This window comes from Sturnira hondurensis, unplaced genomic scaffold, assembly GCF_014824575.4.
Source record: "Sturnira hondurensis isolate 20B ecotype Veracruz unplaced genomic scaffold, ASM1482457v3 Scaffold0003090, whole genome shotgun sequence".
Taxonomy (NCBI): Eukaryota; Metazoa; Chordata; class Mammalia; order Chiroptera; family Phyllostomidae; genus Sturnira; species Sturnira hondurensis.
In genome coordinates this window covers 1387860-1404499 of record NW_028075721.1, presented here as the reverse complement: position 1 = coordinate 1404499, position 16640 = coordinate 1387860, and the positions used below count along the sequence as shown (strand labels likewise).

The 16640-nt window shown below is 47.9% G+C and overlaps 2 protein-coding genes across 7 annotated transcripts in view; one reads left to right on the top strand and one right to left on the bottom strand.

The window, feature by feature from the left end:
• SLC7A6 (solute carrier family 7 member 6) overlaps positions 1-8678 on the top strand; it is a 32731-nt gene extending 24053 nt beyond the window's left edge. For all 6 annotated transcript variants that reach the window (XM_037041431.1, XM_037041433.1, XM_037041430.1 and 3 more), the window contains exons 4-10: positions 726-870; positions 1497-1620; positions 1830-1933; positions 4448-4544; positions 5420-5569; positions 5685-5868; positions 6295-8678. In XM_037041431.1, the coding sequence (XP_036897326.1) occupies positions 726-870; positions 1497-1620; positions 1830-1933; positions 4448-4544; positions 5420-5569; positions 5685-5868; positions 6295-6389 (899 nt within the window). In that variant the 3' untranslated portion in view covers positions 6390-8678. The remainder of the gene's footprint in view (positions 1-725; positions 871-1496; positions 1621-1829; positions 1934-4447; positions 4545-5419; positions 5570-5684; positions 5869-6294) is intronic.
• A 970-nt stretch (positions 8679-9648) lies between these two features.
• On the bottom strand, positions 9649-16595 carry SLC7A6OS (solute carrier family 7 member 6 opposite strand). The gene is made up of 5 exons (XM_037041435.1): positions 16362-16595; positions 15963-16241; positions 12350-12553; positions 11110-11230; positions 9649-10390 (listed from the first exon to the last, which is right to left on the bottom strand). Exons 1-5 carry the CDS (start codon positions 16554-16556, stop codon positions 10260-10262), a joined length of 930 nt encoding a protein of 309 aa, XP_036897330.1. The 5' UTR covers positions 16557-16595; the 3' UTR covers positions 9649-10259.
• Between the last annotated feature and the right edge of the window lie 45 nt (positions 16596-16640).

Here is a 16640-nt window from a genome sequence, read left to right as displayed (position 1 = left end):
AAACCCGCAGTGTGTCCAGAAAGTCTCTCTCCTGGGTGTCACTTCCTGGGCTTTCAGGTCAGTCATCTCTGTAGGCCTCCAAGGAGAATGACCAGTGCCTAGGCTGGTTCCTCAAGGGTGAAGGTGTCCCAGATCTACCCCAGGCCCAATGGGAAATAAGACCCAGGTTCTTACATAGCCTGTGATTTCCTGCCCTAAGCAACCGTGGCCACTGCAAGTAGAGCAACAGAGTTCTCTGAATGAGACTGAGAAACTGAGAAACAAATTGTGCAGTGCTCTGAGGTGAGAGAGGTAGTTAGTGAAAAATGACTCCTTTATGATAAACAGGGTGCTTTCTAAAAATAGGAGGAAGGGCTGTGGCCTGCTGTGAGGTCACTTGCAGGAAATGGAAATTCGCTAGGGCCCTGGAACAGGTGTCACACCCCAGGCAGCCAGGAGTGCTCTCCTCTATCTGAGATCATGCAGTTTTACCGAAGGAACGGGAACCTTCCTAAGGGGGCGGGGGTGGCGGTGAAGTACAGGGAGCTGGTGGTTGTCGTTCTTTTGGTGTTAAATTATTTTTTCTCCCCCTTCCCTCTTGTTTTTCCCTTCTTTTCTTGATCCTTCTACTTTCTCCTTTTCCCCTCATCTTCCACTCCTCTATCTTATCCCCCCTCCTGTCTCTTCTCTCCCCTTCTTCTTTCTCTTCTTTCCCCCTGAACCCCCACCGACCTTTGCTCCCACAGGACACTCTGAGCACTTTCAGGATGCCTTTGAGGGTTCCTCCTGGGACATGGGAAAACTCTCTCTCGCCCTCTACTCTGCCCTCTTCTCTTACTCAGGTTGGGATACCCTTAATTTTGTAACAGAAGAAATCAAAAACCCAGAAAGGTAAAGGCGGGCTCCCCCCTCACTCCCCAGCTCTCACTCCCCAACGTGGCTGGAACTCCTGCTGGTAGAGGGCAAGCTCTCCCTCCCCTCGTCTCTCATCTCTCCTAATTCCTTCTTAAGCTCTGAGGGACTAAGGATTAAAGGTTAGGATGGGAATGCAGGAAGGCAGGACAGCTCCTGGATCCTCGCCGTCACGTTTGTCCTAGAGGACACCAGGGCCTCCCTCCAGGAGAGGTTGTCCAGTGGGCAGCAGCAGGCCCAGCTGGGCCTGATGTGTCAGGACCTTGCAGTCTAGTGCTGACACTGAGGGCTGGGGAGCCAGAAGTTCATTCTCAGCCTGGTCTCTAGTCCTTAGAGGACACTGTCTCTTCTTCAGTGGGGGTCCTAGCGTGGCAAACACCAAATATGGATCATGAGCTATCTTCTCATGATCTCTCTCCCTCTCCCTGCCCCCCCCTCCTTACAAGTGCCCAGGGGTATGGGATATATACTCCCCCTAGGCCACATGGGGAAGAAGTGCCTCAAAGACCCACAGTGAACTGTTAAATGTCAGAAAAATCTTCGGGTGAACTTTGACCTCAAGGAGAGGTTGGTTCTAGGTAGTCCTGTCTCACTTGTCCTGACAGAAATTTGCCTCTGGCCATTGGGATTTCTCTGCCAATTGTGACGCTCATCTACATTCTGACCAACGTGGCCTATTACACAGTGCTGAACATTTCAGATGTCCTTGGCAGCGATGCCGTGGCTGTGGTGAGTCTCCCAGGATCCCCATTGCTCATCATCTTTTGCGGAATGGCTCAGTCTTTCTGCAGCCATTCCAGCCCTGCTGGGTGAGGTGATGAGTCTAGGCCAGTGGGTGGGCTGCTCTGCAGTGTCTGTGTCCCACCCGACAGCCTTGATACAGGAGGCTTTTGAAACCCTGTCCTATGCTGAGTGCACCTTCTGTGTTCTGCCCCCAGACATTTGCTGACCAGACCTTTGGCGTTTTCAGCTGGATTATTCCCATCGCTGTTGCCCTGTCCTGCTTTGGGGGCCTCAACGCATCTATCTTTGCTTCATCAAGGTATGGTGTCTCTGCTTCATTGATAACATATTCCATTGTTCTTGGAGGTTTTAGGTGAGTCCACAGAGCACTCCTTTTTTGTTTTTAATAAGCTTTTATTTACTTATTTTTAGAGAGGGGAAGGGAGTGAGAAAGAGAGGGAGAGAAGCATCAGTGTGTGGTTGCCTCTCGAATGTTCCCTGCTGGGGACCTGGCCTGCAACCCAGGCATGTGCCCTAGACTGGGAATCAAACCGGCGACCCTTTGGTTTGCAGACTGGCACTCAGTCCACTGAGCCACACCAACCAGGGACTGCTTTTATAGTTCTTATTCTACTGGACCCATGAAGCAAGCGGTACCAACAGCCTTTTGCAGTCCTTGTGAAATGGCTCCTGTGGCTTCTGTGATGCTCTGGTAGCTGAGAAGGCTTCTTTCCTGATTTCTCTTCTACTCACCCTATAAATGTTGCTATCCCAAAGGCCAGGAGTGTAATAGGCATTCAATTAAAACTTGCCACATGAGCAGATAGGAGGATAAGAGAAAGTTTTGTACTATTTATTCTTACTAGTTTTGATACTCCAGTCCATGTATTTGGGGCCTCCTTGGGACAATCAGAGTAAGAGCAAAGTCAAGGCTTTGTAAAAAAATAGGCGTCATCTCCTTTCACATCAGCCTGCTGTGGCCAAGGTTGCACCCGATGCAGCTCCTCACAAGCTGCCCCAGCCAAAGATGGTGCTTCCCATAGCCTCATCCTTGTTGATGCTAAAGACGTCCCAACTGGCCTTGCCAGCTGTCCCCAAATATTTAGGTGGTAGGTGCCTTCTCACCATACTCAGCTATCTTGTGGCATGGACTGGATGGGGTTGGTGAGGACTCAAGAGTGTAAGAATCTGCCCGTGCACATAAAGGGGACGTCAGTGCTGACCGATAAATGCACCACTGTTTCTGCCAGTGTCACCTCCTTCAGTTTTTCTTTATTACCCATGCAGCTCTTCTTGGCTTTGTACTAGACACCTTAGCCTCACCTACACACTATTCCCATGCAGCATCCCTGCTATCCCATTCCTTCTCTGCCTAGTACAGATGATTAAGTTCATCAGCCAGCTCCAACATCTTCCTCTATGACACCTTTCTAGGTGATATCACCGACTTCTGTGGCTCCCCCTGGGTGACCCACGAGAATCTCAGACTTCACATGCACCCTGTCTGTTCTTTGTGCCCAACTGTGACTTTTGGACCATCAATCCTCCTTGATTCTTGATTTTGTTTTTGGTATTCACCCTCTTCTCCCAGTGTGTGCATGTGCGTGTGCGAGCAGGAGCACATCGACCCTCATTCAGGCCTTCTCTCTCCTCTCTTACGGGACAGGTGTCATGGACAACCTCCTTCCTTGGCCTTTTCTCCATACCTTAGTCTCTCCTTGCTCTAGTTGGCCCCATGGTGCTACCAGAGCCTCTGCATCAAATCCTGCTGGGCCCTTACTTCAGAGCCGTAGCTGGCCGTCATGCTTGTTCGGATTCCACAGCATGACCTGGTGTGCAAGTTCTTCCCAGCATACTCCTCACACACCTTATCCTAGCACTACAAGCACTCTAGCACCGACCTTCAAAGAGGCCACGCTGTTATTCCTCCAGGCCTCTTTTGCCTTTGCCCACCCACTTACCTTCTGACAAACCCCAGCTCTTCTTCCCAGGCCAGATGTGGTGATCTCTTGCAAAGTGTTTTGTTCCCCCAGGTCACCCCCAAGCCTGGTGAGTGCTGTGTGCTCCGTGATGTCATTGACTGCCCCGGGTGGTGCTCGTTTCTCTGCTGCTCTGTTTGGTAGTCAGCAGGGATCTTTAAGTGCAGAGAGGAAGTCTGGGTTGTCTCTTTGAGCTCTAGGCTTGCCCTGGCCTATCACATGTCAAGAGCTCTGAGAAGATATATGAGAACCCAACAGAACTCTGGTTGCTTTTCTTTAAAAAGCCATTTTGGCCCTGGCTGGTGTGGCTCAGTGGATTGAGTGCTGGCCTGCGAACCAAAGGGTTGCCGGTTTGATTCCTAGTGAGGGTGCATGCCTAGGTTGCAGGCTAGGTTCCCAGTAGGGGGTGCCTGAGAAGCAACCACACATTGATGTTTTTCTCCCTCTCTTTCTCCCTAAAAATAAATAAATAAATAAAATCTTTAAAAAAGCCATTGTATTAAGTATGAAATTTATGGATGGCAAGGTGAAGAAGGTTGGGGTGCCAGCAGGTGATCGCAGGGTGAGGCGTCCATTGGATGATAGTAGCGTATCTGTGACTGAGAAGTGGGGGTATCAGTGGGTGACAGTGGGGCAGGGCACTATGGACAATGTGAGGTGCCCCTGGCTGAAGAGGGTGGAGACATTCGTGGGTAAAGGGGGTAGGTTGGACTGGGCATGCAGAGAAACGTGGAATGCTCCTTAGAGACTGCTCCCTGCTTTTTTCTGGGCTCTGAGCCTAGTTTGTCTGAGTGAGGAATGTGGCTACACGGCTGAGTAAGAGGGTCCTGCTGACACATTTCTTGTCCCTCCAGGTTGTTCTTCGTGGGCTCCCGTGAGGGCCATCTCCCAGACCTTCTGTCCATGATCCACATTGAGCGTTTTACACCTATCCCTGCTTTATTGTTCAATGTAAGCTCTGGGAGGAGTGTGGGTCCTGGGTGTATCTATACTACTCCTGCTGACTTTCTGAAAAGACTGTTGGGTGGAAGGTATACTACTAGCTTCCTTGAGATATTTCCTGTGCTCCTCAGTGTTTCTTTTTTCTTAAAATGATTTTAAAATATAAAAGTAAAATATCATCATATTAGAGAAGGCAAATGCTATAAAAACGATCTTGTAAGATTTTTCTATTTTTAAAAAATTTTATTTATTTTTAGAGAGGGGAAGGGAGGGAGAGAGGTAGAGAAACATCAGTATGTGATTGCCTCTTGAGCGCTCCCCACTGGGGACCTTGCCTGCAACCCAGGTATGTGCCCTGACTGGTAATCAAACTGGTGACCCTTTGTTTCTTAGGCTGGCATTCAGACCACTGAGCCACATAAGCCAGGGCACCTAATCTGCATTTCTAAGGTGCCAGGACAAGAGAGCTGGTTCTGGAGGCATTTGCCCGTTTGTACGCCAGGTAGTTAGGACCCATGTGTAGAGATCTAGAAGGCACTGTGTGATTCATGTTGAGGTTAGTGGTTGAAGTGAAGAGGGCCTGGCTGGCTGCCATCAGAAGGGGAACAGAGTTTGGCTTGTTACTGAAGTTTGCAAAAAGAAGAGAGGCGTTGAGTAGAGGAAGGTCCCCTTAACAGAAAAAGGAGAGATACCACCTTGAAGGTTAAGGTGGAGAATGGACCTTTCTGATGCCAAGGGGCCACTGAAGAGAATCAGAGGTGATCTGGTGAAGCTAAGTTAGCAGTTAGCAGATCAGGTGCTGACTGCTGGATGGTGGAGGCTCGTGGGGTGACATTGCCCTCTTGGTGACATTGCTCTCTCCTGCTTTCTCCCTCCCCCTCCAGTGCACCATGGCACTCATCTACCTCTCTGTGGAGGATGTCTTCCTGCTCATCAACTACTTCAGCTTCAGCTACTGGTTCTTTGTGGGCCTGTCTGTGGTTGGACAGCTCTACCTTCGCTGGAAGGAGCCCAACCGGCCCAGGCCTCTCAAGGTCAGTGGCTGCAGGCAGACCAAAAGGTCCAGGCCCTCTCCCCACGGTGCCTTCTCCCTCAAACCCTCTTTCCCCATCCTGGTTTTACCTAATGTCTCACCTCCCTCCATTTCAGCTCAGCCTGGTTTTTCCCATCGTGTTTTGCATATGCTCCTTGTTTTTGGTGATCGTGCCTCTTTTTGGTGACACCATCAATTCCCTCATTGGCATTGGGATCGCCCTCTCCGGAGTCCCCGTCTACTTCCTGGGTGTTTACCTGCCAGAGTCCCAGAGGCCACTCTTCATTCGGAATATCATAGGTGAGCTTTCTCTTTGCCCATCGCTCACTGGCCAGGTGTGCACACGTGCATTTGGAGAGGTGGAGGTGGGCCAGTGGCTGACAGCTTCCTCCATGCTAGTGAAGTGCCGGAGGCCATGAGAACTGGCTGCCCCACGTGGCTCTTTCCCTTTGGATCGTGAAATGATCACTAATTTTATCTTTAGAGTCTTATTTTGGGGTTAAAACACTACCCCCTGAAAGGGCAACCTATGTGGAAAGATGAGGAGCCGTACATGGGGCTGGGGATGTTGAGGCTTGTTGGGGGGTGAGGGGCAAAGCCTGGCACAGGATGTGCGAGGGAGAGGTGGGGAGGGAGCCACAGATGTGCTTTAATCAGCCTTGTGGTGTTTAGAGTGGAGTTGTAGCTGAATGTCAGTTGGCTAAATTCTCTCCTTTTTTCATTTAGCTGCTGTCACCAGAGTCACCCAGCACATTTGCTTTTGTGTCCTGACTGAGCTAGATGTAGCTGAAGAGGGAAAGGTTGAGAGGAAAACTGACTAGAGGTTGCAGTGAAGTCCCCTGAGGCCTGGAAGGTTGGCTAACGGTGGCCACAGCCACCAAAGTCCAGATGACACAACTGTGTGGGTCCAACTCTCTTGAACTAAAGGAGCCTGTGGGCCCACATTATGTAAGGGGACTTAGAGCTGACGGCCTCCTCAGGTGGTCGCTCTTATTGGTAAGCTATGGGAAGAGACTCGGAGTCTGGGGCCAGCCTGAAGGTGGGGACTCGGGGGTGGGGGCTGCGGGTGCTGGTGGTGGGGCTTGGGAATGGGCTGGGTTTTGTTCCAGGTGGGTGGTGCATCCCTTCTTGACACTTGCTGAATTGCGCTGGGGGAAGAAGAATGCTGGCTAGGTTAATAGTTGTAGCTGGTCATTTCTAAATTTGGTATCCAAGGTTTGAATCAGGAGTCTCTACAAAGGAGCTGCTTTTATGGGAAGTTTTCCTCTGACCAGGTCCAGGCACTTGAGGCCTAAAAGGCTACCATTTCTTCTAGTTCAAAACCCTTCCCTGGGGCGATTATATTCCCAAGTACCAAAGCCAAGGCCCTCTGTCTTTAAGAGGTGTCTCTATGTGGTGGTGGGCCAGACTGACCGCAGATTTTGCTTGGTTTTAGCACAATCTTCTGTGGAGTCTTACCTGCCAAGGTTACCTTTAAAGGTGTTTTACTCATGTTCCTGTACATTTTAGTATATAGGTGGATGACATGTTGCAAGCACCTGGCTGAAGTTCAGCAAGGACAGGTGAACCAGTTCCTGAGTCAGAAGTCTGGCAGTACTGCTATTTTGAAGGATAATCCTTTATTTTACTTGAGACCTTGTCTTTGTTCTAGTTGATCTAGGGAAAGTAAATCTCTGGGTTTTTGGTACGAACTTTAAGTGGACAGAAACTTCTAGAGTTCAGGTGAATCACCTGGATTCTTTCAGCTGTTAATGTCTCATGGACCTAAGCCACCAACTAGCTTGTTCCCCTCTGTAAAGGTTGGTGTGAGGGGCTGCTGTGCAGACCCATGCAAGCCCACCACAGTGCTAGAGGTGGTCTTTTTTTTTTTTTCTTTTCCTGGAAAACCTCACACCAGGCTGCATCCTCCTCTTCTGTTCCCAACACCAGGCTTTGTTTACACTGAGCCGCCTTGGTGTGGAGCATCAGGATAGCGCACTCCTCTCCCGCCTGCCTCCTGGCGTGAGGTCTGGTGGGGCTTGTCTCAGGAAGACCTTGGTACTTGTGGAGACTTCTGTATTTTTCCCCTTGATCAGTGAAGACTGGGGGAAAAGCTGCTTCAACCTCATTCTGGCTTCTCAGCAGACCGCATGACTGGAAACAACAGATCTGGTGCTCAGGCTGCTCTCTGGCATCCAGGTCAAGCCAGAGCAGTAGGTTTGCTCTAATGGATGCTCCTTCTAGCAGCGTGGCCTCACTGGATTGTACAGCTTCCCTGGGATGTCCTCCAGCTGTCATCATGGGACCAGAAGAACCTGCTGGCTGGCATGCCCTGTGGGCTTCTTGTCCTTACGGTTTGGGATTGACCAGTGGTCAAGACAAGAACTACAAGGCAATCTACCTTTCTGACCAGCTTTCTCCACCAAACTGGCCCATCTCAGACAAGGGGGTAGGGCATACTTGCTCAGTAAAGACAACTTAGGGGAGCAGGCTCACAGTGGCTTTTGCTTTAGGGCAAGCATTTGTGAGAATGTGGGGGGACGTTCCTACTATCCTGGGTTGGGGGTTTGCACAGCAGATTCCTGACCGACAACAGGGAGTCCGGTGCAGAGAGTAACTTGCATTGATTATGTAAACACGATTCCTGACTGAGGGAGGCTGGCATCTGTCCCAAGGATCCTCCAGAGCTAATCCTTTAAGCACAGTACGCTTGTCTTGATGATCCCCTGAGCCAGGCTTTAGCTTTCTCAAGTACATGACCAGCTAATTCCAGGAACTTGCTGCTCCCTAGTGACCCCCAGGGGAAATAAGGGCCTCACACTCAAGGTGCCCTAATACTTGCTTAGTGAGCCATGTCACCCTCCTCTCATTACTGGGTGGTGACTGCATTCTTCCCTTCTCTGCTGGATACAGACTCTTCCTGGGAACCACCCTGTGGGAGGGAAGTCAGAGACTTTCTCCACTCAGGCTTCACGGTGGAATTGACTTCCATGAGGTTTTTGTTCATCAACCTCAGTCCTCCTGGTGTGCTAATCCCTTCTGCAGTGGGTACAGTTGGTGAAGTTGTCAGCCGTTTAATGTTGGCAAACCTCAATGAGTACATAAATAGCAGTGAGCACATTACAGTGGTACAGAGTGGTTTTTAATCCTTTGTTTCTGCGCCTACAGGAAACTAAGATGACTAGTATTGGGCATTTAATACTAGATGACTAGTATTGCTGCCTATTACTTGCAACACCGAATTGTACCTTTGTGGATAGTTAGGGTCAGAAACCAATAGTCTGTTGGTTTTACAGTTGCAGGAGTAGGGCCTGAGAACACATACATGTGAAATTTAATCATTTTGCCAGGCTTAACAACTCATGTAGGTAAAGACTTATAAAAAGAATTGAGTGAAGGCAGAATGGGAAAGTAGAGATGCTTATGAAATGTTAAAAGAGGTGGGGAGACACATCCCTGTGTAATTCCCCTTCTCATGTGACAGTGTCATGTGACAGTGTGTCATGGGGCAAGAGGGTACATCTTGAATAGAAGGTTCTATGTATTAATTGCCCTAGACCTGTGCAATGCAGTATAGTTAGCTACCAGCCACATGTAGCTAAATAAAATTAAAAACTGCAATTTCTCAGCTGCACTCAACACATTAAAAGTGTTCAGCCACATGTGGCCAGTGGCTACTACTGCACAGTGCCCATATAGAACACAGTCATCTTTGTAGAAAGTTACAGCGGACAGTGTTACATTAGAAGGCTCAATACCAACTCAGTGAGGGTCAGGGCAGCTGTGGTTTGGAAGGGGTAGTGATACAGAATTTGCTTACAAGAGATACAAGTCCTGGGTTAAAAAAAAAAATTGGCCCTGTTGGTAGTTTCCAGTGACTATTCTAAGTAGTTAAATGTTTGTCAGTGGAAAGCTAAGTTCAGGATGTGCTTTCCTTTTCTTAATTTGCCTTAAGTTCATATTGTCTAAGGCCAATTCTGAAACTTCCATCTCACTAATCCCCCATTTTTTTGGGGGGGGGGCTTGAGGGGAAGAGGGAGCACAATGGGAAAACACCTAACAGATTCAGGTTTAAAGGGTTTTCAAGGAGTTACACACTCACATATTTAAAGTGTTTTTACTAGGTAGAGAGTGTCACATTCACACACACCCTGTCCCTCAGCACCACCGCTGAAGACGGCCGTCCTCCCAGTCACATTGCAGGAAGCAGGAGATGGAGACAACCGAAACTAAAAGCCCTCCGACTTCAGGCAGGTCCTGCTCCTTTTCCTAGCGGCCATTACTGTCCAGCCTGTGCTGCGACATGGGACCCACTGTAGTCCTAGGTTCCCTCTCCCAAAACAGACAGGTTTTACTGGAGGCGGTGGTTTGGTGGTGTGGGAAAGCTGGACCTTGGTTCTGACAAAACAGGAGCTTCTCCTCCACTTACTGGCTTCAGTGCAGAATGGAAAATGCCTGGGCCAGGAAGCTTCATTTTTGTGGCTTTTTTTGGTCCCCCGATTGTAGGGTCAGTTATGATTGAGGCAAAGGGGCCCTACTATGACTGGAAAAGACACTCTCCTTCAGGACTCACTTTCACTGGTAGGATATGATGCTGCTGGACATGCTTTTCCTTCCACGTGTTGCACCAGGAAACCCATTACCAGAGCAGCTCACGCTGCATGACTACAGCCCTCGGGCCTGTGCAGAACCTCATGGATGTCACAGGACCCTCAGTCTGAATCCAGGTCATGGGGGCTGTCATAGCCAAACTCCTTCTGCACATCCAAAGGGTACTTGTTCCACATGGGTGGTCTGCTTTTGCCTCCTTCCTCTTCACTGTAGCTGCTGTATTCATCAGAGCCTAGGATGAGATGACAGGAATGGGCTCCAATGCATGATTTTTTTAGATAACTCCGAGTAGCTCACAGTAGCTGTCCTTTCTCAAAAGGTCTGGGTTTTTTTTTTTGGTTTCCCATTTAAAAATACTGTTCCTTAAAGAAAATTTAGGACAAATAAAATCACATTGCTGTATTTTGTTATTTCTCCACTAAGTACGGAATTTTTTGGTTACAGCAATATGATAAATATAATTTTGAGACTTGTCCGTTTTAACACATTACAGGTACTTTCCCAATAGGTTATTACATAGTTTGATTACTTTTCCTCCATTAACAGACACAAAGAAATTCTTTTTGTTGGCACTTGGGACCTGTCCCTCTCTTAGACTGAAGCCAGGAAAGGGACACTGAGCTAGATGTTTCACTTCATCTCAACCATTGAAGCTGGTGCGATATTTTCATTTTCTGGAGAGAAAATGAAGCTCAATGAAGTGAAGAGACTTGCCTAAGACCCACAGCCAGGCCATGACAGAACTTGGAATTTGAACCCACCCCTGACATCACAGCTCCAGCAACCCCGCGGAAACACTGGTCGGTGGGCTTCCTACAGCTCCAACAGCCTATGGTTGAGCTACTGGAGCTTCATGGTGAAAGGCCAGTTTGGATGGACCTGCCAACTGTGCTCACACCTGAGTCTCAGAGCCCAGCAGTCCCTCCCCATCCAGGGCTGCCATCCACCTACCTCTGGAACCTTCATTTTCGTCACTGCTCTCCTCCTCTGGGTACTCATTGCGCCAATTATTCTCACTGTTCTCATCATCTTCATCTTCACAAATGTCCTCTGGTTCTTGGTCATCATTCACCTGCACATCTCAACACAAACATGAGTATAAGTCAAAACATCTAAGGTTATGATCTTAGCAAACCAACCTGGAGATGTCATTTAAGGGTGCCGTGTGAAAAAGAGGCAGCCTTGGATTAGCTTGTCTCTGCTGCACAACAGGCTTCACTTAGATTACGAGAGGGAGACACTGGCCCTACTCCACTCCCAAGTCCAGCTCCAGGCACCACATTCCTAGTGGGACAGACTGGACTTCAAAAAGAACACCCCCAGGGCATGGAGAGACTGAGCAGGCAGCGGCAGGGAGGTCACATTGCCGCAGGGCAGCCTGGTGGGGGAGGGAGTATGGATTATGGGCGATGTCAGAGATCAGAACCAAAACCCAAGTACAAGGGGTGCAGGAAGGCAAAAGGAGGGCTACCCGAGGACTCGGATGATGGGTGTAGTGTAAGTGTGGGACAAAGTACTTTTCTCACAGGAGTATGACAGGTACCACCTTTTCTCAATCATTTTAGAATTTAAGAATCAGGAAATCAGCTTACCTAACCCAAGACTCCCCCCCCCCTTTAAAAAAGATTTTATTTACTTTTAGAGAAGGGAGAGAGGGAGAGAAACATCAATGTGCTAGAGACACATTCATCAGTTGCCTCTCGTATGCTCCGAACTGAGGCCCTGGCCCACAACCCAAGCATGTGCCCCGACTGGGAATTGAACTGGCAACCTTTTGGTTTGCATGCTGGCACTCCATCTACTGAGCCACACCAGCCAGGGCCAAGATTTTCCCCCTTATAAGACACAATTTTTAAAAATTCATATGAAAATTTCTGTTTTTTTTCTCTTTATTATAAGCTGCTATACCTCCCCCCAACCCCAAGTGTGGGGAAAGTATACAAAAAATGATGTCATGAACCTTATAAAAGATTCATTAAGAGCAAAAACTCTAAATATAGACTCTCCCAAAATTCTCTGTATTAAACTCAGGTTCCTAGAAGGCAATGAGAATTAATTTTTCCTTTTAAGCAAGAACAGAAGGAACCAAGAACACTGTTGATCAGGATTAGATAACCCAGGTAGGGAAAGTACCCGGACTACAGAATTGCTCTGGCTGCCTCGTGCCCTTCATCCTCACGGGTCCCCTTACCAGCTCCCACTCCTGGCTGTAGGGCTGCACAGAGAGGATATTCTCAATCCACCCTGGAGTGGCCGTCTCCAGGTAGTAAATGTCATACACATAGTCATCCTTCTGTTCCTTCCGGTGCCCGATGCCTGGTCCATCCTCAGACACAGTCAGCCGTTCCCGGATCAACTCTACAGAATTGCAGAGGATCACATCTGGGTCAGATGCCTTAAAGAAAACAGCAGATAACATGGATGTTCAAAGAGAAGGAACCTAAGAGTTGGGGGAAGGAAGCCTCCCTACACGTCTCTCTGTTAGATTCAATATTCTTATTCCCATGGCCTACAAGTTTCTTCTTAATTAGCTATAAGATTAAAAAACCAAGTATCTCTAAAAAAGTAATGTGTAGTTCTTCATTTGACATAGACACCTACAAGACAGACTCCTACTCTTTTGTGCTTGGCTGATGCAAGAGCATGTGTGAAGATGGGCCTAAGGAGAGGGGAGGGCCAGCAGAGCTGTTGAGTCTTACCCTATCTCTTCCTGAGCTCCTTCGGTAGCATGTTCTCCCCTTGGGGATCTGCAGGCCCACGAAAGCACCTCTACAGCTGACCCCCAAATAGCTCTGCATTTTGTGTGGCCTCCTCCAGGGACCTAAGAGCTGTTCCTGAGCTCTGATAACTACTAGAAGCCATCACCCACCACTTCACTTGCCCACACTGACGTCCTGCTTTTAATCACAACCAGGAGTGGATCCCCCTATAATCCTTTTCCTGCTATAAAGAACAGCTCAAGATGGACTGCCCCAGAATGGAACGGACCCAGGTTTAGATGTACTGCAGGGGCAACAGGCTGTTATCCAGGGCAGCACAGGTCAATTTGGAAACCAAAGGGACATGCTGAAAATGACCCCTCTCAACAGGTTCATCACAGGGGCCTGTGCAGCTCAAACCAGACATGGGGAAGCAGGGACATTCCACGGCCAAGGCAGATGAGAGGAGGCCAGTGCTCTTGATCACAGGCTAAAGGGAATTAATTCTCTGCTCCAAAGTCAAAAGGAACTAGAGATGTTATTTTTTCTGCAGACTCTTAACTACCTTCAAAGCTGTTCTAAAGGGAAGCTCTGGCTCTGACCCACAAGTCCCCAGACCTCAGTCCAGTAGATTATGCAGTCAAATTTCTTTGCTATATCTTTTTCAAATTTCCTATAATAAACATCATTTTCATAAAAAATTATTTTTAAGTCTGTTTACCAATATTTTCAATTATACTATGTATAGCATTTTCTACCATTAAACATATATACATGTTTATGTTTATATATATAGGTCTGCATTTTGTGTGGCCTCCTATATGGACCTAAAAGCTATTCCTGAGCTCCGATAACTACTACAAGCCATCACCCACCACTTCATAAACATATATATATATATATGTTTTTATATATGTTCCCATGTTCCCAGTCTTCATGGTTATTATTTTAAAGGTCCAGGCAGTTGTATAGTCAATTTTCCTGCAGTTGAAAATGGAGATGAAAGCACCAGTACTGCCCTGGCTGGTGTGGCTCAGTGGACTGAGTGCTGGCCTGTGAACCAAAGGGTTGTGGGTTTGATTCCCAGTCAGGGCACATGCCTGGGTTGCAGGCCAGGTCCCCAGTAGGGGACACATGAGAGGCAAACACACATTGATGTTTCTCTCCCTTTCTCTCTCCCTTCCCCTCTCTCTAAAAACAAATAAAATATATTTTTTTAAAAAGTACTGGTACCTACCTCATAGGGATTTTGTGAGGATTAAATGAATTTAAACCAATAGCAGCTTTTGTTAATGCCACAGCTATCTGTTTCTGCTGAATTATTTCCCTAGGGTAAATCCTGGGGGTAAGATTACTAGATAAAAATGAACCAAGCCTTTTCACTTTTTCAGATTTCCTATTAAGTAGTACTTTATTGACTTAAAACTTAAATAATATCAATTTATGAAAAAAACCCCACTATAATGGAGCACAGAAATGCCAACACTAATTTAGGATTCTGGATGGTTTTAGAATTCAAACAATAAAGATAAATGTAAATGGTTTTAAAATAGGCCCCAAGCTCTTTTTAGGATTCCTGGTATGTAAAGCCACGCTGTTTTCCAAAAGACAGGCCTCGATTTTAAGCACTAGTCATGTTCTGTTTTAATCGCCGCCTTGCCAGCAGTGCTGCCTTTCCCCTGCTAGTCTTAGTATGGATGAAACCTCAAGTTTGCTTTCACCTTAAATTCATGTTTTTTAAATAATTACTCTGCAACCCTTTTTGATGTGTTTATAGTTTGTTTTCCACTGTTGATAAAAATTGTGTTCACATCCTTCAGTTTATCTACTAGTTTTTTCTTATAAAACTGAGCTATTTAACTGATTTCATTCTGCTGAACACTGGTTTACTTTAAAAATTATCTGACTGGTAACTCACGAATCAGTCTGGAATTAGTGTTGGTAAAAGATGTGGCTATAGCCCTGGCTGGTGTGGCTCAGTGGATTGGGCGCTGGCCTGCAAACCAAACCAGCGCTGGTTCGATTCCCAGCCAGGGCACTTGCCTGGGCTGCCAGTAGGGTGTCAACCAAAAGCTACAATGCACTGATGTTTCTCTGCCTCTCTTTCTCCTTCTCTTCCCTTCTGTCTAAAAATAAGTAAAATCTTAAAGAAAAACAGATGTGGCTATAGACATCATGCTCAAATTGCTATCCAAGTATGCTAGCACCATAGTTTTTCCTGATGTATTTTGAATTAAAATTTTACTTTAAAAACTATTAAAAGGAGTGAAAAAATTTTAAGTGTTTTTTAAGAGGGGTAACGCCTTAGTCTGAGAATTTTCTATTCTTATGATCTTACTCTACACAGACTTTGTTTTCTGGAAGTGAGGCACAAAACATATGTAATGTGGTAAAAAGAACACTGGATTAAATGTACATTTTTGGCCTAAATCTGCCTCAGACTTGATATGTTACCCAAGACTACTCCTTTAACCTGCTTTTGATGAGTTTTCTCATCTGCTCTATCTTCATCTTGGTCAAAATCCTCCAGTAATTCCTTATCTCAGGGTAAAAAGGCAATGGTCCCTTAGAAGTACCTACAGGGTCTAGTAGATATCCTTTCCCCAACTTCCTCATTACTATTCTCCCTCAGTTAACTGGGCTCCAGGCACACTGACCTACCTCCGAAACATCAGACAAACTTGGCACTTGCAGGTCGTCAGCCGAGAATGCCCCTCCTCCCAGATATTCATAATGCCCTGCCATTCACCTCCTTCAAGACTTCAAACGTCATTTCAGTGAGACCTCTGAAATGGAACCACTCTCCTGCTTCCCCTTCCCCACGCCCTCTTACAGGTTACATCACCACATGACACTGAATTTACTTGTTTTTTTTTCTCTATCTGAATGTTAGGTCCTCACTGCTCTAGCCACAGAATACCTGGCACTTAATGAGTGCTCAGTAAGTACTTGTTGAATGGATAGCCTAATCTGTAAAAACAAGGCTATCAACCCAGAGGAATCATCTATCAGTAAAATGTGAAGCCATGCGCATCTTCTTAACTTCCCAGATTCCTGGCACTACCTGTTCGAAGAAGCCCAGCTCTCTTCCGAACGTGTACTCACTTTGCAGGAGACGGCGGCTGCGGTCTCTGGGTCTCCTTCTTCGTGGATCAGTTCCAACAGCTGGAAGCCTGGGCCGTCGTCGGCTTCTGGGTTTCCCCGCAAGTCCTCGGACTCCAGGCCATCCGAGGGAATGTTCGAGGATCGGCAGCTAGAGACCACCCTGTAGCGGCCCTCTTGCCGGATCTCCCGAAGCGAGGAGCGGAGGTCGCGGCGGATTCGCTGCTGGCTGCCCTGGGACGGGCGCAGAGCCGCCCGCAAGAGCGGCTGGACCGGGTCCTCCTAGAGGGCAGTAGGGGAGGGGGGCCGGCGTAAGTAGGGGGTTCGTGTAGGGGTCAGGGATACAGTTTCATCCTGGCTGCCCCAAGATTTCCTCCACTCGTCTCCATCCCCGCCCACTACCTGGGAGCGCACGGTGGCCACCAACTGGAAGACATTATTCTCTGCTGCTCTCTCCAGGCCCTCGGGGGACGTCTTTCGGGCCTCTGACTCGACTGCGTCGCTCCTGAGGCGTTTACAGGCGAGGACCAGAGCCTCGGCTGGCTCCGCGCTGCGCTTCCGCTTCACACGGAGTACGGCTGTCCTACGGCCCTCCATAGCAGCTGTCGCGGAGCACTGTGGGGATGCGTGGGGTGAGATGGGAGAGTCTTTAAGTTCCGCTTCCGGGCCCCGCCCCCGGCA